General features: G+C 51.6%; 2 protein-coding genes across 3 annotated transcripts; one reads left to right on the top strand and one right to left on the bottom strand.

The window, feature by feature from the left end:
* The first annotated feature begins 993 nt into the window (after positions 1-993).
* Positions 994-8,574, top strand: DDX18 (DEAD-box helicase 18). Its single transcript, XM_069985054.1, has 14 exons — positions 994-1,133; positions 2,296-2,487; positions 2,629-2,736; positions 2,848-2,983; positions 3,180-3,280; positions 4,382-4,581; positions 4,659-4,773; positions 5,521-5,660; positions 5,854-6,015; positions 6,354-6,506; positions 6,579-6,692; positions 6,770-6,826; positions 7,250-7,427; positions 7,764-8,574. The coding sequence occupies exons 1-14, from the start codon at positions 1,040-1,042 to the stop codon at positions 7,910-7,912; spliced, it is 1,899 nt and encodes a 632-aa protein (XP_069841155.1). The 5' UTR covers positions 994-1,039; the 3' UTR covers positions 7,913-8,574.
* Positions 8,575-12,174: 3,600 nt separating this feature from the next.
* Positions 12,175-22,142, bottom strand: CCDC93 (coiled-coil domain containing 93). Of its 2 annotated transcripts, XM_069982504.1 has the most exons (24): positions 22,036-22,142; positions 20,850-20,963; positions 20,675-20,769; positions 20,322-20,433; positions 19,827-19,925; positions 19,245-19,301; positions 18,872-18,972; positions 18,751-18,768; positions 17,604-17,640; positions 17,180-17,263; positions 16,909-16,959; positions 16,631-16,717; positions 16,421-16,537; positions 15,945-16,007; positions 15,680-15,753; positions 13,975-14,056; positions 13,817-13,888; positions 13,657-13,728; positions 13,338-13,446; positions 13,010-13,092; positions 12,883-12,920; positions 12,650-12,734; positions 12,452-12,565; positions 12,175-12,338 (listed from the first exon to the last, which is right to left on the bottom strand). In XM_069982504.1, the coding sequence occupies exons 1-24, from the start codon at positions 22,060-22,062 to the stop codon at positions 12,285-12,287; spliced, it is 1,845 nt and encodes a 614-aa protein (XP_069838605.1). In that variant the 5' UTR covers positions 22,063-22,142; the 3' UTR covers positions 12,175-12,284. The 2 variants fall into 2 exon arrangements, with proteins under 2 accessions (XP_069838605.1, XP_069838604.1); XM_069982503.1 differs by lacking the exon at positions 18,751-18,768.
* Positions 22,143-22,438: the final 296 nt, after the last annotated feature.

Here is a 22,438-nt window from a genome sequence, read left to right as displayed (position 1 = left end):
GCCTTATAATTTCTTGCCTGGACAGGGCTCAAACAGTGAGAGGCGGTGGTCGATAACAGTGCCAGGTGGTCTGTCAGCTTAGACCCACTGTCATACATAAGACCCAATGTTAGACATAAGTAATGGTCCCCACAAAGAGGGAAGGTTTATATTTGGGCTTCATGCGCACATATTTGTTTTAGGGTATAAACCCACACACCGTATATGCAGCGTATTTACTGCTGCGATACGCAGCAAACTCGCAGCAAAATCGCAGCAGATTAGATCTAAATAACTGTACACAGCATCAAATCTGTACCAACAAATCTGCTGCGTATTTGTTGCATATCTGCTGCATATACGGTGTGTGGGTTTATACCCTTACAGTTTCTGATGCCTGCAGCAACTTTCCTCCCATCTCACTGTCGCCTCTGATAGGTATGTATAGGTTTATTGCGTATAGGCTTATTAGACAGGCACCACATTGGACAGCTCTGCCAGCAGGTCCCTCACTGTACGGTCAGGCATTGCTCAGGACAGCTTTGTAATCCTCAGGCCCCCTCACTGTACAGTCAGGCATCACCTGGGACAGCTCTGTAATCCTCAGGCCCCCTCACTGTACGGTCAGGCATCACCTGGGACAGCTCTGTAATCCTCAGGCCCCCTCACTGTACGGTCAGGCATCACCTGGGACAGCTCTGTAATCCTCAGGCCCCCTCACTGTACGGTCAGGCATTACTCAGGACAGCTCTGTAATCCTCAGGCCCCCTCACTGTACGGTCAGGCATTGCTCAGGACAGCTTTGTAATCCTCAGGCCCCCTCACTGTACGGTCAGGCATTACTCAGGACAGCTCTGTAATTCACAGGCCCCCTCACTGTACAGTCAGGCATTGCTCAGGACAGCTCTGTAATCCTCAGGCCCCCTCACTGTACAGTCAGGCATTGCTCAGGACAGCTCTGTAATCCTCAGGTCCCCTCAATGTACGGGTAGGCGTGGCTTTGGACAACGTTGTCACCCATCGTTGACGTCACTTCCGGCCGGCCACACGTGAGCGCAGCATGGCGACTCTGCAGATGAAGCTGCTCCGGAGGAAACTACAGAAGAGAAATGAGAAAATCCGGAAAAGAAACTTACAGAAAAAAGAACGGGAGGGTAAGAGACCGCGAGCACACAGCGGAGACAGCTGAGAGACAGGCTGGAGAGGGAGAGACACACAGAGGCCGGGAGAGACAGGCTGGAGAGTGCTGAGAGAGGCCGGGAGAGACAGGCTGGAGAGGGAGAGACACACAGAGGCCGGGAGAGACAGGCTGGAGAGTGCTGAGAGACAGGCAGGAGAGTGCTGAGATACAGGGAGAGACAGGCAGGAGAGTGCTGAGATACAGGGAGAGACAGGCAGGAGAGTGCTGAGATACAGGGAGAGACAGGCTGGAGAGTGCTGAGATACAGGGAGAGACAGGCAGGAGAGTGCTGAGATACAGGGAGAGACAGGCTGGAGAGTGCTGAGAGAGGCCGGGAGAGACAGGCAGGAAAGTGCTGAGATACAGAGAGAGACAGGCTGGAGAGTGCTGAGAGACAGGCTGGAGAGGGAGAGACACACAGAGGCCGGGAGAGACAGGCTGGAGAGTGCGGAGATACAGGCAGGAGAGTGCTGAGATACAGAGAGAGACAGGCTGGAGAGTGCTGAGACAGGCTGGAGAGTGCTGAGATACAGGGAGAGACAGGCTGGAGAGTGCTGAGAGAGGCCGGGAGAGACAGGCAGGAAAGTGCTGAGAGACAGGCTGGAGAGTGCTGAGATACAGGGAGAGACAGGCTGGAGAGTGCTGAGAGACAGGCTGGAGAGCTCTGAGAGGCTGGGAGAGACAGGCTGGAGAGTGCTGAGAGACAGGCTGGAGAGTGCTGAGAGACAGGCTGGAGAGGGAGAGACACACAGAGGCCGGGAGAGACAGGCTGGAGAGTGCGGAGATACAGGCAGGAGAGTGCTGAGATACAGAGAGAGACAGGCTGGAGAGTGCTGAGACAGGCTGGAGAGTGCTGAGATACAGGGAGAGACAGGCTGGAGAGTGCTGAGAGAGGCCGGGAGAGACAGGCAGGAAAGTGCTGAGAGACAGGCTGGAGAGTGCTGAGATACAGGGAGAGACAGGCTGGAGAGTGCTGAGAGACAGGCTGGAGAGCTCTGAGAGGCTGGGAGAGACAGGCTGGAGAGTGCTGAGAGACAGGCTGGAGAGTGCTGAGAGACAGGCTGGAGAGTGCTGAGACAGGTGACCAGAGATGTCTCGGAGCATTGCCTCACACTTGGCTGTCTCGTCTGTCTCAGATGTAGTGCCGGCAGCGACATTGGAGAAGGAGGATGTGGTAGAGGAGGAGGCGGTCATCGCTGAGGATCAGGTGGAGGAGAGCAGCGAGGAGACAGCAAAGGTTAATGGAGACGCGGAGGAGAATCCTGAGACCCCCGGAGCCACCAAGAAAAAGAAGAAGAAAAAGAGGAAGCTGGTGACGGAGGAGAGCGGTGAGGATGGGGGGGGAATCATGTGACCTAAGCACCATCATTACATGTGACATCACCGTCATGTCCTCCCGTGTAGTGTGTGTGGTATAGAGAGTCGGGGGGACGGCGAGTCATGTGACATTTATCGCTTCTTTACTTTAGATGCTAAGCGACCAAAGAATAAAGAGGAGGAGGAGCCAAAGGCCACGATCCAGGGGGCGGAGGATGATGAGGAAGAGGAGGAGCCTGGCCTGCCAATGGGGCTGACAGGTGAGAGATCCGTTACACTGTGTGGTGGGGGAGGGGGTCACCACCGACATGGAGGCGGAGTAAAGATGTCCGCCTGTGGTCATGTGACGCTGCTCTCTGCTCTGTATCTAGGGGCGTTTGAGGACACGGCCTTCTCCTCGCTGGCTGACACGGTGAATGAGAACACGCTGAAGGCCATAACCGAGATGGGGTTCACTCACATGACTGAGATCCAGCACAAAACCATCCGACCCCTCCTGGAGGGCAGGTGAGCGGCACGGGGGGGGGGGGGACGTGACTGTGTGATGTCATGTGTGTGATGTCGTGTGTGTGTGATGTCGTGTGTGTGTGATGTCGTGTGTGTGTGATGTCATGTGTGTGATGTACGGGAAGTGTGTGTAGTATGTGATGGTATATAGTAGTATATAGGCGTTTGCCATAATGTTCCCTCTGGGATATTTCAGGGATGTTCTGGCTGCTGCTCGCACCGGTAGCGGTAAAACTCTCGCCTTCCTCATCCCGGCCATAGAGCTGGTCTACAAGCTGAAGTTCATGCCGCGGAACGGTGAGTGGACTCCTCCATACACATGTACACTGGGCTCAGCTATTCCTCCTCCTCCATGCACATGTACACTGGGCTCAGCTATTCCTCCTCCTCCATACACATGTACACTGGGCTCAGCTATTCCTCCTCCATACACATGTACACTGGGCTCAGCTATTCCTCCTCCTCCTCCATACACATGTACACTGGGCTCAGCTATTCCTCCTCCTCCCATACACATGTACACTGGGCTCAGCTATTCCTCCTCCTCCCCCTATACACATGTACACTGGGCTCAGCTATTCCTCCTCCCCCATACACATGTACACTGGGCTCAGCTATTCCTCCTTCTCCTCCATACACGTGTACACTGGGCTCAGCTATTCCTCCTCCTCCCATACACATGTACACTGGGCTCAGCTATTCCTCCTCCTCCCATACACATGTACACTGGGCTCAGCTATTCCTCCTCCTCCCATACACATGTACACTGGGCTCAGCTATTCCTCCTCCTCCCATACACATGTACACTGGGCTCAGCTATTCCTCCTCCTCTTCCCCCTCCCCCATACACATGTACACTGGGCTCAGCTATTCCTCCTCCTCCCCCATACACATGTACACTGGGCTCAGCTATTCCTCCTCCTCCCCCATATGCATGTACACTGGGCTCAGCTATTCCTCCTCCTCCTCCATACGCATGGACACTGGGCTCAGCTATTCCTCCTCCTCCTCCTCCATACGCATGGACACTGGGCTCAGCTATTCCTCCTCCTCCTCCATACGCATGGACACTGGGCTCAGCTATTCCTCCTCCTCCTCCATACGCATGGACACTGGGCTCAGCTATTCCTCCTCCTCCTCCATACGCATGGACACTGGGCTCAGCTATTCCTCCTCCTCCCATACGCATGGACACTGGGCTCAGCTATTCCTCCTCCTCCTCCCCCATACACATGTACACTGGGCTCAGCTATTCCTCCTCCTCCATACACATGTACACTGGGCTCAGCTATTCCTCCTCCTCCCCATACACATGGACACTGGGCTCAGCTATTCCTCCTCCTCCCCCATACACATGGACACTGGGCTCAGCTATGTCCTGTTGTCTTCTTGCTGTAGGGACGGGGGTGCTCATCCTTTCCCCCACTCGGGAGCTCGCCATGCAGACATACGGGGTCCTGAAGGAGCTGATGACGCACCATGTTCACACCTATGGGCTGATAATGGGCGGCAGTAACCGGTCAGCTGAAGCACAGAAACTTGCTAATGGGGTTAATATTGTTGTAGCAACCCCCGGGCGGCTGCTGGACCACATGCAGGTGAGGTGGGCACCGGGCGTCTTGTGGGCTGATGCCGGGGAATGGGCAGCCATCTTTATTGCTGTGTCTTCCTGCAGAACACACCGGGATTCATGTACAAGAACCTGCAGTGTCTGGTGATCGACGAGGCCGATCGTATCCTGGAGGTCGGATTTGAGCAGGAAATGAAGCAGATCATCAACCTCTTACCAAGTGAGTGACAGCGGGTTCTGTGGTAGATCAGGAAGGGGGGGCGGGTGTTTCTGGCACTGTGGGGGGGCTGGTGTGGGTGGCACTGTGGGGGGGCTGGTGTGGGTGGCACTGTGGAGGGGCTGGTGTGGGTGGCACTGTGGGGAGGCTGGTGTAGTTGGTGCTGTGGGGGGGGCTGGTGTAGTTGGCCTTGCGGGGGGGGGGGGGGGGCTGGTGTAGTTGGCCTTGCGGGGGGGGGGGGGGGCTGGTGTAGTTGGCCTTGCGGGGGGGGGGGGGGCTGGTGTAGTTGGCCTTGCGGGGGGGGGGGGGGGGGGGGGCTGGTGTAGTTGGCCTTGCGGGGGGAGGGGGTGGCTGGTGTAGTTGGCCTCGCGGGGGGAGGGGGTGGCTGGTGTAGTTGGCCTCGCGGGGGGGGGGGGCTGGTGCAGTTGGCCTTGCGGGGGGGGGGCTGGTGTAGTTGGCCTTGCGGGGGGGGGGGGCTGGTGCAGTTGGCCTTGCGGGGGGGGGGGGGCTGGTGTAGTTGGCCTTGCGGGGGGGGGGGGGCTGGTGTAGTTGGCCTTGCGGGGGGGGGGGGGGGCCTGGTATAGTTGGCGCTGCGGGGGGGGGGCCTGGTATAGTTGGCGCTGCGGGGGGCTGGTGTGGCTGGCGCTGCGGGGGGGGCGGGTGCGGCTGGCGGGGGGGGGTGCTGGTGTGGCTGGTGGGGAGATGGGGCTGGCGCTGCAGATATAATAGACACGTCTCTTGCAACCGCAGAGCGCAGGCAGACCATGCTCTTCTCTGCCACTCAGACCCGTAAGGTGGAGGACCTGGCTCGGATCTCCCTGAAGAAGGAGCCGCTATATGTGGGTGTGGACGACAACAAGGATACAGCGACTGTGGAGGGTCTGGAGCAGGTGAGGCACCGCCATGTGGGGCTGATGGTGTATGATGACTACGTCTCCATGTTATAATGTATCATATCCTTGTGTACGGCCCTGACTCCTATAATGTCCTAATACTGCATGGAGGGTGACTGGTTCTCTCAGGGGGAGCATTATTGGACCCCCACATTTAATTTCTGTACCCTTGTCCCGTTTCCTGTCTCAGGGTTACGTAGTTTGCCCCTCGGAGAAGCGCTTCCTGCTGCTCTTCACCTTCCTGAAAAAAAATCGCAAAAAGAAGATGATGGTTTTCTTCTCATCCTGCATGTCGGTGAAATTTCACTATGAGCTTCTGAACTACATTGACCTTCCGGTGATGGCCATTCATGTGAGTAGCAGAGGGAGATCCCCGTGTAACACTGGGGGGAGGGGATGTTATGTCATCTTTCCTGGCATTGGTTACCATGAGATGTTCTGTGACTAGAAGCGTGTTTCGGTCAGTTCACTTAGTGTCTGTATTGTATATACTGGTGTAGTAGACGCTCCTCCTGTATGTATGTATGTATGTATATATAATATATATATATTATATATATATAGTTGCACCCTCTTTCCCGGATATGCTGCCCCCTTCTGTCCGCTGTATTCCTTCATGGTTTCAGGCAGATCTCTTTACAGGTTCAGGTCTCCGTCCGTTCTTATCCTGTTATGCCTCTTTTCCTGCAGGGGAAGCAGAAGCAGACGAAGCGCACAACCACCTTCTTCCAGTTCTGTAACGCAGACTCTGGGATCCTCCTGTGCACGGACGTTGCGGCCAGAGGACTGGACATCCCGGAGGTGGATTGGATTGTGCAGTACGACCCCCCTGATGACCCCAAGGTGACTATCCCAGCGCTGAGTGTTATTCTGGAGGTGACGGTGCTGGTGATAACTGCTTCGTCTTCTTTACAGGAATATATCCACAGAGTGGGCCGAACAGCGCGGGGGATCGATGGTCGGGGTCATGCCTTACTGATTCTGCGTCCTGAGGAGCTGGGCTTTCTGCGATACTTAAAACAAGCCAAGGTGAGTGCAGATCTGCGTCCCCTCCTCCTCTCCCCCTCCTCTTATGTACCCGACTTACAGTGATCTTCCCTTTCCAGGTGCCGCTCAGTGAGTTCGAGTTCTCCTGGAGTAAAATCTCTGACATCCAATCTCAGGTAAGCGCCATCTTCTCTGTATTGTAGATGACGCCCTGCAGCATGTAAGCTCTGTTAACGTGTCAGGTGATCGGGGTCAATGGTCGGAAATCATAGACCCCTCTACAAAGTAACATCCTTGGACAAGTCACATGTCAGAGCTCAGACTGTGATGTCATGGTCTCATAGTCACATGTCAGACTGTGATGTCATGGTCTCATAGTCACATGTCAGACTGTGATGTCTTGGTCTCATAGTCACATGTCAGACTGTGATGTCATGGTCTCATAGTCACATGTCAGACTGTGATGTCATGGTCTCATAGTCACATGTCAGACTGTGATGTCATGGTCTCATAGTCACATGTCAGACTGTGATGTCATGGTCTTGGTAGATGCTGCTGGTGGGGATTGATGATTTCTTGGATTTTTATTCTTATTTTAGCTGGAGAAACTGATAGAGAAGAATTATTACCTGCACAAGTCGGCTCAGGAAGCGTACAAGGCGTATATCCGTGCCTACGACTCGCACTCTCACAAGCAGATATTTGATGTCAACACCTTGGATTTGCCGAAAGTCTGTATGTCCTTCGGCTTCCGGATCCCTCCATTCGTCGACCTCAGTATCCTTTTCCTGCTAACCGATTCTGTTCTTGTGTCTGGGGTCGCTGTGTGTGATGTCACAGAACTGGGAGGTCATAGTGTTACCAGTCCGTTACATCACATTGTGCTCTATAGCGTCCTCTAGTGTTGCTGTTGACATTTTTCTTAGCAGACGTGTTGGCTTCACAATGGCGTCTCTGGATGTAATATACAGAGAGTGATCCATATGAGTGAGGGCTGACAATGGTTCCTGACGTTCTCCGGTCCAGTGACCAGTGTTGTGTGGAGTCCTCTCCAGACGGCTGAGGCTGGGACTCTTAGGGCCGTTCTTTTTCCTTAACTCCCTTTTTTCTCAGATGTTAACAGCAGTGGTGGGAAGAAGCTCCAGAAGCGAGGAGGCGGCGGAGGATTCGGGTATCAAAAGCCGAAAGATCTCTACAAAGCCAAGATCTTTAAACACATCAATAGGAAAGGCCGAAGCGATGGGCGGCAGTTCACCCGCTGATCCCAGCTTGGTCCTCGCACCATCACAGAACTGTCTCCTGCTGCCAACAAGTTTTTCTTCCTTTCAGCCTCCGGTTCCCTTGTGGAGTGACGGGACGCCTGCATTCACACATGGCCTCCTGGTGTCTTCATATCCATCCATCGGTCCACAATCCTGGACTTCTCTGCTCATCATCCGTCTCTGCTGGGTGTTATAATACTGCAGTTTTCACTGTCAGGACACGTACATTCCGCTCCATCAACTCTGAGGCTTCATTATTATTTCTTATTTTTTTCTGAAGACTTGAAGGATTGTGGGAGGACCAGGGCTCATCCCTCCAATCATGGAGATGAGGCTTCAGCTGAGCCGAGGCTTATATTATTACAGGAATATCTCACATGACCACTGCCACGGGGGAATCTTGTTTTATAATCCAGTCTTTGTCCAGCCCAGGGCTGAGACTTAATGTTCAGCCCTGTGAGATGGTCTGCGCCAGGGGAGGAGCCAGACCTGCAGACCAGTATTTAGCAGTGATTGGTCAGCAGGAGCTCGCCCAGTACGGCCATTTTCTTTAATGAACTTGTTGGAGATTATGGATGTTATGGGAACATGTGAATCCAGCTGAAGGTCTGATCTATGTGATGTCACAGTTTCCATCTATTAAAGGGCCAGCATTTATAATCCGCACTGTACTGGATGTCACTACTTTTCTGTCTCTTCCAGGCGTCGGATAATAGGTGTGTTGTTCAAATGTATGAGCAGATTGCAGTGATCTCTAGTCCAGATGACAGTCCTGCAGTCATCCTGCCGCTCCTGCAATGTTGCTGTATCTTCCCTCTGGTGCTGTATTGTAGATTAATACAAAAAGGTTTGTTATTTTTCTACCTAAAAGGGTCTCTTCCCTAAACGGTCATCACTCCTATAAAGATAAAGCGTATACCACCTGTCACGTATATGTTATATCTGTAGGTTATAGAGATAAGCCTGCATTGACCTGGAGGTTTCTCAGAGCGGCCGATGATGTCACACCAGGCACAGTTTAGTTTGCAGTCATTTTGATATTAGAATGAAAGTGGGAGGTGGTGCAGCTCACAGGTCTAAGTGCAAATGACTGAGGTTAAAATATGGTCTGCCCCTACCTATAGTGGCATAGAAGTAAAAACAAAAATTATATAGTCCTCTTAGTCACAGCAGCCCTATGTGATATAGTAATGAAACAGAATAAAATAATATAAAATGCTGATTTAATTAGAATATATAAAATCACATATAATTATCATGGAAATAAAGTACAATAAAAGGACAAAGATACTAGTACAAATGTTGCCGGGCCCTGGTGGGAAAATAAATGAATGAATATTTGGATAAAGGTACCAGCCCTGCGGGTTAAGTCTGTAATGGGTGATGTCCGATCAGCAATAGGCAGCTATGTGCCACGGGGCTCGCTGTGTACAGTAGTTCAGATGCAGTGACGTAGTTGTGGTGGCTTGTGCTCCCCAAGGTAGCGATCTTGTATCAATCAGCAACAATAAATGTTATGCTGGATAAACAGATAGCAATCCATAGATTTTTAGCAGGATTCCTAGTGATAAGCTGCTGCCACAAACTGCTCTGGAGACATGAGTTGGTGAGTATCTGTAGTACGTTTGTCCGTATACCAGTACTGGGATCTGTAGTTCTATACAGTGCCAGTCCAAGTAGATTCTTTGCTTATTTGTCTAGGGTGGAGGTTGTGTAGTAGTAAAGTGTCTGGTGTCTGTGACACCTCTCACCCGTCCCGATGGAGATACAGCAGCGATCAGGGCCAGCCTGTGGCGATGCGTCCTTGTGTAGTGGCAGGAGCAGTTCACACACTGCGTGGCCGCGCTCTGGATGCTCTCTCCGTCCTGTCAGTGTCTGATTCAGGTATAACCAGCAGTTTATTTGGAGAAAATGGCATAAGTTGAGTGGGGCCCTAATTAAGATGGTGTATAGGACGTGCTGCTCTTAGGCTGGGTTTACATATATCAGTTGGCATCAGTTGCGTTTTTTGCCTAAAAACTGACCACAACTGATGTCACAACTGATGCCAAAAATGCATCAGTTGTCATCAGTTTTTCTATCCGTCTTTTCATTAAAAACCATCAGTTGCCATCAGTTTCCATCAGTTGTCATCAGTTGTCACAAGTTGCGCTCATCAGTTGACATTTTTTTCCCCAGTATGTTTTCCTGTCATTTTCAATGGGATTTGCGGGGGAGCGCACGGGGGCTATATACTAATTGGGGGAGCTCACAGGGGGGCTATATACTACAAGGGGAGAGCACACAGGGGGGCTATATGGGAGGGGGAGAGCGCACAGGGGGGCTATATGGGAGGGGGAGAGCGCACATGGGGGGCTATATACTATTGGGGGAGAGCGCACAGCAATGCTGTATACTAATTGGGGGAGAGCACACAGGGAAGCTAAATATTACTGGGGGGGCAACAGGGGGGCTATATACTACTGGAGGAGAAACAGGGGGGGGGGTGATATACTACTGGGGGACCAAGGGGGGACTATAGGGGAGGGGGAGAGCACACAGGGGGAGATATATGTTTATTTTGTGTACTATTTGCCTGAACGCCGGATGCCAGAGCCGAACGGCATGCGTCCTGCCCGGCGAGGCATCCGGCGCTCTATTCGATTGTATTGGTGCGGCGCCGCATCACCGGAGCGGCGGTCCGCCAGGACGCTGCAAGATGCGTCCTAACGCACCGACGGTCCGGCGATGCGGCGGCCACTATTTCCCGCCGCACATTTTGAACGATCCCATTGAAAACAATGGGATCAGTTCAAAGATGCGTTTCCCTCCGGCGCTTTTCTCCTGCGCCGGATGGAAACGCCGCCGCACCGCCGGACATATGTAAACCCGGCCTTACACCTGTGTGGGAGCGTAATGTTTAGCCATACGTGTTTCAGAGTGTCAGGTTCTCTCCTTCCACAGTGGCACATTTTGATATCACCTTACAAGGAATAATCAGACTTTCAGACTGGTATTAAGGGTCAGATTACCAAGTATTATGATGTTTCCTCCCCCATCGGGGCAGTGGCTCCTGGCGTCTGAAGTTCAGCTAACGATGGAAATGACTGAAGATGAGCAGAGCGTGCGTCATTAAGATTCGCACAAAGCAGAACGCTCTGCTTTTGAATCTCAATGTCTGGGAACTTCATGAAGATTGAGGTGGTCTCCAGCTGCTCCACAGAGCACCCAGACATCTGGATACAACAACCATGCGTTCTGCTTCATACAAATCTTAATGATGCACGCTCCACTCATCTCCATATGTGACCAGGCCAGGTCACTTCTGTGATTAAGCCACATTGGATCAGTATAAGCCTCATGCATGAAATCGCCCCCCAGCGTGGACATATCCGTAGTTACCAGAACTTTCACAGTCAGCAGTGCCTGCACACCGATGGGGGAGGAAACATTACAATAGGTAGGTTCGCTTTAAGTATCAACAGGACTTCACCTTGCAGCTCTGTCTTCTGTTATATGTTTATGGGACTGTCTCCTGGACCTGAACAGGAATTATGTTGCCTTATGGTGCGTTTACACAGAGAGATTTATCTGACAGATTTTGGAAGCCAAAACCAGGAATGGATTTGAAAAAATGAGAAATCTCAGTCTTTCCTTATGACCTGTTCCCTGTTTATGGTCCAATCCTGGCTTTGGCTTCAAAAATCTTTCAGATAAATCTGCCTGTGTAAACGCACCATTATGTTGATCTCTTGCCGATTATTTTTATCAACATAGTTTTCCACACCTCACAGTTTCTCATGTACCCCAGTGTCTGGTCTCAGGTCTGATTTAACAGGTGGTAGTACAGCCATTACACACTGTTTATCTGGGCACCATAGATGCTCCTATATTGCCATCTTTTAAACATTTAATGTACTCCACTGTCTCCCTCGGACTACCCGTGTGGGCCTGATGACACTATGTGGTCTGTAGCCACCCATCAGTTCTGCTCATAAAGCTTTTCCCATAACGAGAGCTCTGATTGGTTGCTGTAGGCATCAGTGGTGGGGTTGGTGTATATAGCCAATGTTCACCTATATACCAGTGGAAAATTCATCAGACCAGATGCTGGGGTAGTAGTTTAGCATCTGCATCCAGTATCAGGGAATCCATTAGCGATGAGCCAAGACATATTCCTGGATCTTGGGGCGGTGTCTCTCTTATCCTATAAAACACAAACTTGAAGATGGTCAAGTATGAATGACACCGCCGTGAGAACATCATGAGCCTGGGACAATATGCCATTTCATAGATTTATTAGAGGGTCATGTGACCAGTTTGCTGTATTTCACTGACATGTCTGTATAGATGTAACACGGATCTTGGTAACCACACAGTATGAAGGATGACATCAGGGCGTGCGATCCTTCAGTTTACTCAGCAGAACCTCATTCTTACGACATTCCTAAAAACAGGGAGAAAAGACTGATAAGAAGCGGCAGAGGCGTCATGTTCTGTAACTACAGAGCGAATCCTCTCCCAGGTAATGCGCAGACACCAGGCTACCACCACTCTCACCTCCTTAAACTCCTTTACGGTCTTGAAGTACAATCTCTGCTTCTCCAGCATCTCCAGATACTCGTCGTTCAGCTGATCTCGTCTCATTTTGTTCTCCTGCTTCTTCTTCTCCATCTGGAAAACACAAGATCTGTCAGTCCTCCAGCCTGGGGGTCTGAAGCTCTGGCTTTCTGTACTGCTGCCATATTGCACTCATGCCTTATTCCTGTTCTGTCTGATCCCGTCCACAATCTGCTCCATCTGCCTAAGGAACTGCTCCCGGGTGCCGGATGACGCCATCGCCCTGAGGTACAAAACAAGTGCATTAACATAGGATATAGGCTATGGGGCATATGTGGGGGCCCTGCATGTCCGTACACGAGGGTGGCGGGGGTCCCATATGTCCATACTTGTAGGCAGCAGGGGCCCCACATTTCTGTACTCATACTCACTGCTGGAAGTTGTCATGAATGGAATTCAGTAAATTCACCTAAAATAAAGAAGAGCCATCACAATCAGCCAGATGCAACAAGTGTCCAAGCTGCTGAGCGGTGGTCAGCCCCTCCTAGAACTTCTCACCTCCTTCTCCAGGTAAAGCTTCTTGTCATCTAGGGTGTTGTACAAGGTGAAGAACTGTTTGGTCTCCTTGTGAGTGGCTGAGACTGTAACACAAGAGCAGACATCAGCATTCAGCCTGAAGACAACTAAGGAAGGAGGGAGATGCAGCTGCAGTGAGACTGGTGCTGGGAGAGGGGAAGCAGGTGGATACATCCGACAGGGCACAGCTGCGCTGATTTTCATTTTGTCCCTTTTGAGGCACCAGTACAGTGATAATCCCCCCAAAAAACAAACCCAATTTGTGGGGGCTTATGTAAGCAGTGCGAGCACATCATTATAATAATAATACCTTGTCCGTACAGCTCGATGAACCTCTTCTGATACTGTGTCAGCTCCGCTCGGCTGGGAACTTCATCGATTTTGCGCTGTAGAATAGCGATTTCACGATTCCTTCGAGCCTTGGGACAATAATCAGGATAAGGAATGAATAGTGTATAATATACAGACCCAGGATCATACATGGAGAATCCCATCACTATATCATACAGCAGTGCCTTATAAAGTATTAACCCTGTAAAAATTCACTGGATTTCTCTGTATCACGCAGCACTGATAATCTGCAGACATGTCGTACAGTCCCCAGCTCTAGGGCCGGGGGTCCCACTCACCAGGAGGAGCCGGATCTTCTGCAGTTTCTCGCGCTCGGCCTTGTGCTGCTGCTCAAACAATGACGATCTCTCCTGAAAACACAAGACACAACATGACCCCTGACCCCAGAGCAGTAGCTCCCGTACCCCCAGAGCATCACTCCTCACACCCGCTCATTACCTTCACCTCCCCGCTCTCGGCCATCTCATATTTTAAGGTCTCAATGTTCTGCTGCAGTCGGGCCATCTCCTCCTGGGGGCGGCACAATAGGAGGGTTAGTAGTGTTATTCTGGGGTGCATTACTGTTATAGACTGTGATGGCCCCACAGAGGACTCACCCGGCAGTGTGCCCGGAACTGCTGCTCCTGAGACTTCAGACTCTCGTTCATCGCCACCAGCGCTCGCAGCTTCTGTAAGATACTGTAGAGGCAGATACGTTACACAGCGCAGTATGAAGTACTACAAAGTACAGGGAATAAGGGGGGAGCAATAGAGCCATCACACTCTTATAGTCGTTTCCAGTAAATTGTTTCCACACTGAACACCAAATTCTTTACAGCATAAGGAAATGTAATTTTCTGCAGTGCTGTAAAGCATATCAGACCTCCCCAGATAACCCTCCCCCTGACATCATCAGACCTCCCTAGATAATCCTCCCCCGACATCATCAGACCTCCCTAGATAATCCTCCCCCGACATCATCAGACCTCCCCAGATAATCCTCCCCCTGACATCATCAGACCTCCCCAGATAATCCTCCCCCTGACATCATCAGACCTCCCCAGATAACCCTCCCCCTGACATCATAAGACCTCCCCCAGATAATCCTCCCCCTGACATCATCAGACCACCCTAGATAATCCTCCCCCGACATCATCAGACCTCCCCAGATAATCCTCCCCCTGACATCAGACCACCCTAGATAATCCTCCCCCGACATCATCAGACCTCCCCACATAACCCTCCCCCTGACATCATCAGACCTCCCTAGATAACCCTCCCCCTGACATCATCAGACCTCCCCAGATAATCCTCCCCCGACATCATCAGACCACCCTAGATAATCCTCCCCCGACATTATCAGACCTCCCTAGATAACCCTCCCCCAACATCATCAGACCTCACCAGATAACCCTCCCCCTGACATCAGACCACCCCAGATAACCCTCCCCCTGACATCATGAGATCTCCCCAGATAACCCTCCCCCTGACATCATCAGACCTCCCCAGATAATCCTCCCCCTGACATCATCAGATCTCCCCAGATAACCCTCCCCCTGACATCATCAGACCTCCCCAGATAATCCTCCCCCGACATCATCAGACATCCCCAGATAATCCTCCCCCTGACATCATCAGACCTCCCCAGATAATCCTCCCCCTGACATCAGACCTCCCCAGATAACCCTCCCTCTGACATCAGACCTCCCCAGATAACCCTCCCTCTGACATCAGACCTCCCCAGATAACCCTCCCCCTGACATCAGACCTCCCCAGATAATCCTCCCCCTGACATCATCAGATCTCCCCAGATAATCCTCCCCCTGACATCAGACCTCCCCAGATAATCCTCCCCCTGACATCAGACCTCCCCAGATAACACTCACCCAACATCATCAGACCTCCCCAGATAATCCTCCCCCGACATCATCAGACCTCCCCAGATAACCCTCCCCCTGATGATGATGTCAGCGATCAGTTGATGTAGATGACATCAGCAGCGCCCCTCCTCCCATTTTCACAGAAACAACAGACTATATACTGTCTATACTATTCACACAGCACATCATGTAACGCATAATACAGGGTAAGGGGGAGTTCACAGAAGATGTGCAACAAACCCACCGACATCATGTATCATTATGATGCCGGTAACGCCGTAGGTGTTTAAATCTTGGCGGGACTGTACTGATACAACCACTTGGCTGTGTCAGCACTGTAGTGGAGGTTCGTGCACCTGGCCCATGGCACAACTTCAGTGAATGGACGGTATTCATGGAAAGTGTAAACGCCCCCTTACTACATACAGGCGATGTCACCCACCCCGGATCTGCTGTGGACTCAACACTCTCCAGCGCCGCCATCTCTTCATCCAGCTTCTCTGCGTAACTTGTGACCTACAGAAGGAAACACAAGAGGGGTAAATGGGTAAGGCAACAAGCCATAGAGGCGGGGCAGCGGGCTGTAGGGGCGGAGCAGCAAAGAGTCATAGAGGCGGGGCAGTAGCAGCAGGCCATGGGTATCGGCAGCAACCAATAAAGGTGATGGGCAGCACGGCAGGGGTCCATAGGGTATTTTGCGCTCTCACCTCTGTCAGCTTCTTCTTCGCCTCCTCACATTCCGCCTGCAGCTCGGAGGATTTTACTTTTAGCTGAAATCAGAGAAGAGTTATGTAAATTAAAAAAAAGAAAACACACCGTCATAAGTCACATTAGCAAAGAGCCAAACGGAGGTCAAAGGGAAACTGCGCAGCATCCATTACTATGACAAGACACCCCTGGGGGTGATCCGGTCACTGGAGCAGGAGGATGATCACCAAGCCATGATATGGGTCAAAGGGGTAGTGACTCTCCTTAAAGAGAGCCCGTCATAAAGACGTGTGGAGACTTACCGACCATGATATAGCAGTAAATGAAGATCTCACATAAGGGGAGCTGAGATATAAGAGCTGTTTGTCTTGTCCCCACTGTGAGGATCCTAACAGCCTCGGTGAGAGTATGACCCATTCAATCCTTGTCCTTGAGGTTCTATAGTCACCCCACCCCCAGCGGCCATATCTGTTACCTGCTCCAGGACTTTAGCCCTCTGTGTGATCTGTTTGTTGAGAGACGCCACCTTCCTGCGATGTTGCTGCACCGGCCCCAGGTGCTCCGGCCGCTCCTCCGCGCTAAGCTCTGATTGCTGGGAGACAGAGAGGCGGAGTCAAAGCTGTGATCACGTGACCAGAACAGAAACCAATGAGCTGTATCCACCGCCCACCGACACAACACCGACCTTCTCTGCATATTCGGACACCATCTGTTTTATCTCATGTGACTGTAACCCCACGATCTGCCCGACCGTGCTCGCCGTCAGCCGCCCCTAAAAGGATAAACAACACCAAGGTCAAACACAAGGTCACCCCCACCACCATAGGTACAGCGAGAGAGGAGCACTCAGTGAGGCTGAACAAACTTTATTTATTTAGTTATTTTCTCCAGGCCGCACAAACTTTATACATGGAGGCGGAGTCACTGTCCTGTTTAATCCATCAGGCTCCGCCCACCACTTACCTGCTCCAGGTCCATGGCCTCCATCCCCGTCATTAAGGCCTTGATGCGAAGCTGATCAGCAAAATAAACAAAAACATTGTTAGCTCCAGGTAAGAACGGCTTAAAATCTGCCGATCTGCCCCATTTCCCCTCCCCCAGCACTGAATAACCCCCAGGGGCCTCTCCACCCCCAGCGCCCCTCAGTCCCTATATGCTTGTTACTCTTGGTGAATGACCCCCACCAAACACGGTCACCCTTATGTCATAAACAGTATTGGAAATGGTCACCTACCTCCTCCTGGGCCTGAAGCTCCTCCTCTTCCTTTAAGTCTCCTTTGACTGATCCAGAAGTGACCGGCAGCTTCTGATCCTCCCGCTGCAACCAAGACATAGAAATGCTGAAATTAATGCAAACAATGGGCAGAAACAAACAAGGCGGCAAACACTGATCGCCTGCAGTCACATGACACAGGATAGATCGGGTCCCAGTATATAAGTTATATTATACAGCGGTGACATCACTTCAGATACAAGTTATATAATACATACCCTGCTCTCAGGGTAAAGTGGTGAAGGTTCTGCAGTATAATATAACTTACATCTGGAGGGTGATGAGATCTCCTGCTGTTATTATACTATAACTATGAACTATAGCGTACAGCAGACACATCATGTCTAATATAACAGTGGTGTCTTACAGATCACCATGGACGCACCTTCTCCAGCTTTCCAGTTTTGCTGATCCCGTATCTCCTGTTAAAAAAAAAAAAACATATTAGAAGAAAATCCTGATAAGAGTTCATTCCCCCTATCAGTCACATGACTAAGGCAGCAGCTAAAGACAATGTACAGGGTGAGGGGACACGGCATCGGTAGCGTCACACGTTATCGGTTATTACACCGCACTCACCACAAGCGGCATTAGTTACAGGGGACGAGCATTGTCACCTATCCATAGGAAAAGTGGCTGAGTCTGTAGGGACCCCTGTAATATGGATTGTGGCATCCGGCATACCATAGAGAATGAATGGGGGGGCGGTGGGTGTGACTGCACTCTGGTCCAACAGGTCACTCCAGTCCCCATTCTCCAGATCACAGAGGGGGTTCCCAGCAGATGGACCCCACTATGATCAGACACGTATCCCCTATCCTGTGTAACGCCTGGTACAGCCCCTATTATATACAGGAAATAATATCATTCTCAAAGATGGCACCGGGACTCCTGGACGATATCTGGCACGGAAAACCCAAGATGAGGAGTCTAATGTGGCCACAATAGTAGTACCTGCTCTGCCTTCCTGCCTGCCACTGACAGCTCTGCCCTGCTGCCCACCACTGACAGCTCTGCCCTCCTGCCCACCACTGACAGCTCTGCCCTCCTGCCCACCACTGACAGCTCTGCCCTCCTGCCCACCACTGACTCAGCTCTGCCCTCCTGCCCACCACTGACTCAGCTCTGCCCTCCTGCCCGCCACTCACTCAGCTCTGCCCTCCTGCCCGCCACTCACTCAGCTCTGCCCTCCTGCCCGCCACTGACTCAGCTCTGCCCTCCTGCCCACCACTGACTCAGCTCTGCCCTCCTGCCCGCCACTCACTCAGCTCTGCCCTCCTGCCCGCCACTGACTCAGCTCTGCCCTCCTGCCCGCCACTGACTCAGCTCTGCCCTCCTGCCCACCACTGACAGCTTTGCCCTCCTGCCCACCACTGACAGCTGTGCACTCTGCCTATGATTCCCTGGAACTCTTATGCCCAGACCCTTAGTGTAAGAATCTGCCATCACCCCCAGGATTTCTGACCCCCCAGGCGACGGCCATGTCATGCAGATGTAATATAAAGGCCTGACATGCAGCTCTCAGTACTCACATGTGGAGGGGGAAAATCCTACAACGGAGAAAGATAAAGGTGATCGGAGAAAACTATGTGAACCCCGGGCAGGACCCGACCTTCAGTGATGGCAATGGCCCCATTCACCCGGGTGCGGTACCTGCCGTATTCCAGGAGAGTGGAGTGAACCCGCGACTCCTCATCCGCCAGCTCTGCTGCATCGTCCTGACGCTTGTATCTCCTGCGCGGTTTGTAGATCTCCTGCGGAGGGGACAGAGGTTAGTAAACAGGAGTCCAGCATCCCGGAGGTCAGCGGATGGAGGAGACATGGATGGGGACGCGGGCACTCACACCGCGGCAGGTTAGGGGAGAGATGAGGAAGGGGATAAAGATGGCGGCAATAATAATATAACTTTACTCCCATCCTTCTCCGCCTGAGGCTGCACCACTGAGATCCTGAGCACGTCTCCATCCCCATGCCCGGCAGTAGTGCAGCCTCCACGTGATCAGAAGACACAGAGGATCGCACTCACAAAGGTCTCACTGAGGGTCTTCACTGCTTTCTCTCTCCGATATATAAAGTCTGTGTCCTGTGGAAATAAAGAGAATAAAATGCTGAAGGCCCCTCCTCCGGGGGTCGCAAATATCCTTAAAGGGAATCTGTCAGCTGCAATTCAGGCTCTAAATTGCGGCTACAACAACGAGACACCTGGTACCTGTCCTATATCTGTCTGTGCTTCCAGAATGTACAAAAAGGCTTTTATTCTCCTGTGCAAAGTGTCACAGAGGCGGTCCCGAGCTCCTGGGGTGCTGCCACTGGGGAGCATCCCCTCTCCTCCCTTCTCTATCTAATGTGGAACTGGAAGCTGAGCCAAGCAGGGCCAGGGATGGCAGGGGGAGCGAGGAAACATTACAGCTCTCAGCACATCAGGGGACAAGAACACTGATACTTTGCACCAGAGAGTAAAAGCAGTTTTCTATGTTATGGAAGCACAGACAGATATATGACAGGTACTGGGTGTCTCCTGACCGAACAGCATCCAGCTGGACAGATTCCCTTTAAGGCAGCGGCTACAGAGAAGGAGGGGTCACCGCGCAGCACACTGGACACTGACCTCAGGGAGACTGTGATCCTTCTGGAACTGAGAGATGGAATAGGAGCGGATGTAATCCCCCATCTCCTGCCGTGTCTCAATGGCACGTTTCACCAACCACTGCCAGGGACAGGAGAAGAGTCAGAATATGGATCCATCCCTCCACCAGAGCACCTCCACACCCACAGCGCCCCCTCTACCACAGCACCGCACACCCATAGCACCCACACACACACAGCACGTCCTTTACCACAGCACCCCACACCCACAGCGCCCCCTCTACCACAGCACCCCCACACGCACAGCATGCCCACACCCCGCCCTCTACCACAGCGCCCCACACCCACAGCGCCCCCTCTACCACAACACTCCACACTCACAGCACCCCATCCACCCTCTACCACAGCACCCCCACACGCACAGCACGCCCACACCCCGCCCTCTCTACCACAGCGCCCCACACTCACAGCACCCCCATATCTCCTAACAATAACATGGCCTCCCGCAGCTCATTACCTGGATGACAGGGAAGATGTGGATGAAGTCCAGACCTTGGATCTGATGCGGCTCCAGGCGGTGCGGACATTTCATTTTTGGTAAAACAGACACAATCTTCTCGGTTAACGCTCTAAAAAGACAAGAGATGAGAGTGAGGCGTCCGTGTACTGTCCCCGCCCACCGCGGCAGCTCAGAAGTGTCCGGGACTCTTTGGTACTCCGAGTAGGTGCGGTCTGGATGGTACAGGGTATCAGGACTTTATGGATTGGGACACTGGGTGGGGGCGGATAATTATGTGCACCCCTCCACATCCCCTGACTGGTCACAGCGGCAGCCATAGATACAGCCCCCGCCCCAGGGACTCTACTCACATCTTCTGTCCAATGGTGGAGTTCTCCTGGAAGAGCAGATCCACATCAATGTCAAAGTTACAGGTGGTGATGCACCAGGTCATCCCGCCAACCACCTGCAGGGAGGGGACAGGGAGGTCACATGACATGACAACGCCATAACTAACCCCAGGACCTGTCAGTCATCACCCGTCACCTTATCAAACGGGGAGAGGCCTTTAATTCTGGCCCTGAAGTATCCGGCAGCCACCAGCAGTTCCAGGATCTCCACCAGCTTCACCTGCTGCTCCTCATCCTCCCGCGTCTCCACCTGACGGCAAATCGTATCATGGTCAGAGGTCTGCACACCCGCCCGTCCTGAGTGTGTGAGGAATCCTACCACCCCCTGTACATGCACACTCATATATACCTCTCTGTGTATTGTACAGAGGGTTTTTAAGTGACTGTACCACCAGGCCCAGGCTGAAGCGCTGGAGGCGGCCGGCCGACCGACCCCCAGTGGGACGAAACCCCAGCCCCTCCATGATGTGACTCCATTAGAATCAATGGAACCCTATCATAGAGGGGTGGGGGTTTCCTCCCCCTATTATACAGGAGGTTAGATAGATGTGTATACAGTATATTACACATGGGTTATACGTATATACAGTATATTATACAGGGGGGGTTATATAGATATATATACGGTATATTATACAGGGGGGTTATATAAATGTATGTACGGTATATTACACGGGGGGGTTATATAGATATATATACGGTATATTATACAGGAGGGGTTATATAGATGTATATACGGTATATTACACAGGGGGTTATATAGATGTATATACGGTATATTATACAGGAGGGGTTATATAGATATATACGGTATATTATACAGGAGGGGTTATATAGATATATACGGTATATTATACAGGAGGGGTTATATAGATATATATACGGTATATTATACAGGAGGGGTTATATAGATGTATATACGGTATATTACACGGGGGGGTTATATAGATATATATACGGTATATTATACAGGGGGGTTATATAAATGTATGTACAGTATATTACACGGGGGGGTTATATAGATATATATACGGTATATTATACAGGGGGTGGGGTTATATAGATATATATACGGTATATTATACAGGAGGGGTTATATAGATGTACATACGGTATATTATACAGGAGGGGTTATATAGATATATATACGGTATATTATACAGGAGGGGTTATATAGATATATACGGTATATTATACAGGAGGGGTTATATAGATGTATATACGGTATATTACACAGGGGGGTTATATACATGTATATTACACACGGTTGGGGTCCTATGTACAGTATACAGGGTCGGTGCCCGGTCGGCTCCGGTCTTTACCTCGCTGTCACCCCGGTCCCTGCTCATCCTCCCCGCCCGGCAGATTCTCTTCTTCTCGCACCAAGATGACTGGAGGGGCACGTGATCAGTCACGTGATGATAAATGCTAGCCTGTGCTGGAAGGAGGTCTGACGTCAGCAGTCACATGGCTCTAGCTGTCATGTGACTTTATTCTGTACTCCGTGCCGGTATACGTGCAGTTTATTGGAGATCGGCGTTAGGCCGGTGATCCAGGTCTCCAGTCTCAGCCATAAGAGAATGGCGCTGTTTAGTGATATGACTGAGAGGCTCGCATTGTCCAGCAGGTGGCGCTGTGTACTGATATGATGCAGAGTAATAGCAGAGCTGTATCCAGCAGGTGGCGCTGTGTACTGATATGATGCAGAGTAATAGCAGAGCCATA

This window comes from Dendropsophus ebraccatus, chromosome 9 (assembly GCF_027789765.1).
Source record: "Dendropsophus ebraccatus isolate aDenEbr1 chromosome 9, aDenEbr1.pat, whole genome shotgun sequence".
NCBI lineage: Eukaryota > Metazoa > Chordata > Amphibia > Anura > Hylidae > Dendropsophus > Dendropsophus ebraccatus.
This window is presented reverse-complemented; position numbering and strand designations above follow the sequence as displayed.

Bases quoted from the DNA above. Each gene is read 5' to 3' on its own strand.
- CCDC93 (XM_069982504.1), bottom strand. From the start codon at position 22,062: ATGAGCAGGGACCGGGGTGACAGCGAG. The intron at 14,057-15,679 runs GTGGGTGACATC...CTGCCTCTACAG, and splicing joins GAGTCCACAGCAGATCCGGG to TATCTTACAGAAGCTGCGAG. The intron at 12,921-13,009 runs GTGAGAAGTTCT...TCTTTATTTTAG, and splicing joins AGCTTTACCTGGAGAAGGAG to GTGAATTTACTGAATTCCAT.
- DDX18 (XM_069985054.1), top strand. From the start codon at position 1,040: ATGGCGACTCTGCAGATGAAGCTGCTCCGGAGGAAACTACAGAAGAGA. The intron at 2,488-2,628 runs GTGAGGATGGGG...TCTTTACTTTAG, and splicing joins GCTGGTGACGGAGGAGAGCG to ATGCTAAGCGACCAAAGAAT. The intron at 6,827-7,249 runs GTAAGCGCCATC...TTCTTATTTTAG, and splicing joins TCTCTGACATCCAATCTCAG to CTGGAGAAACTGATAGAGAA.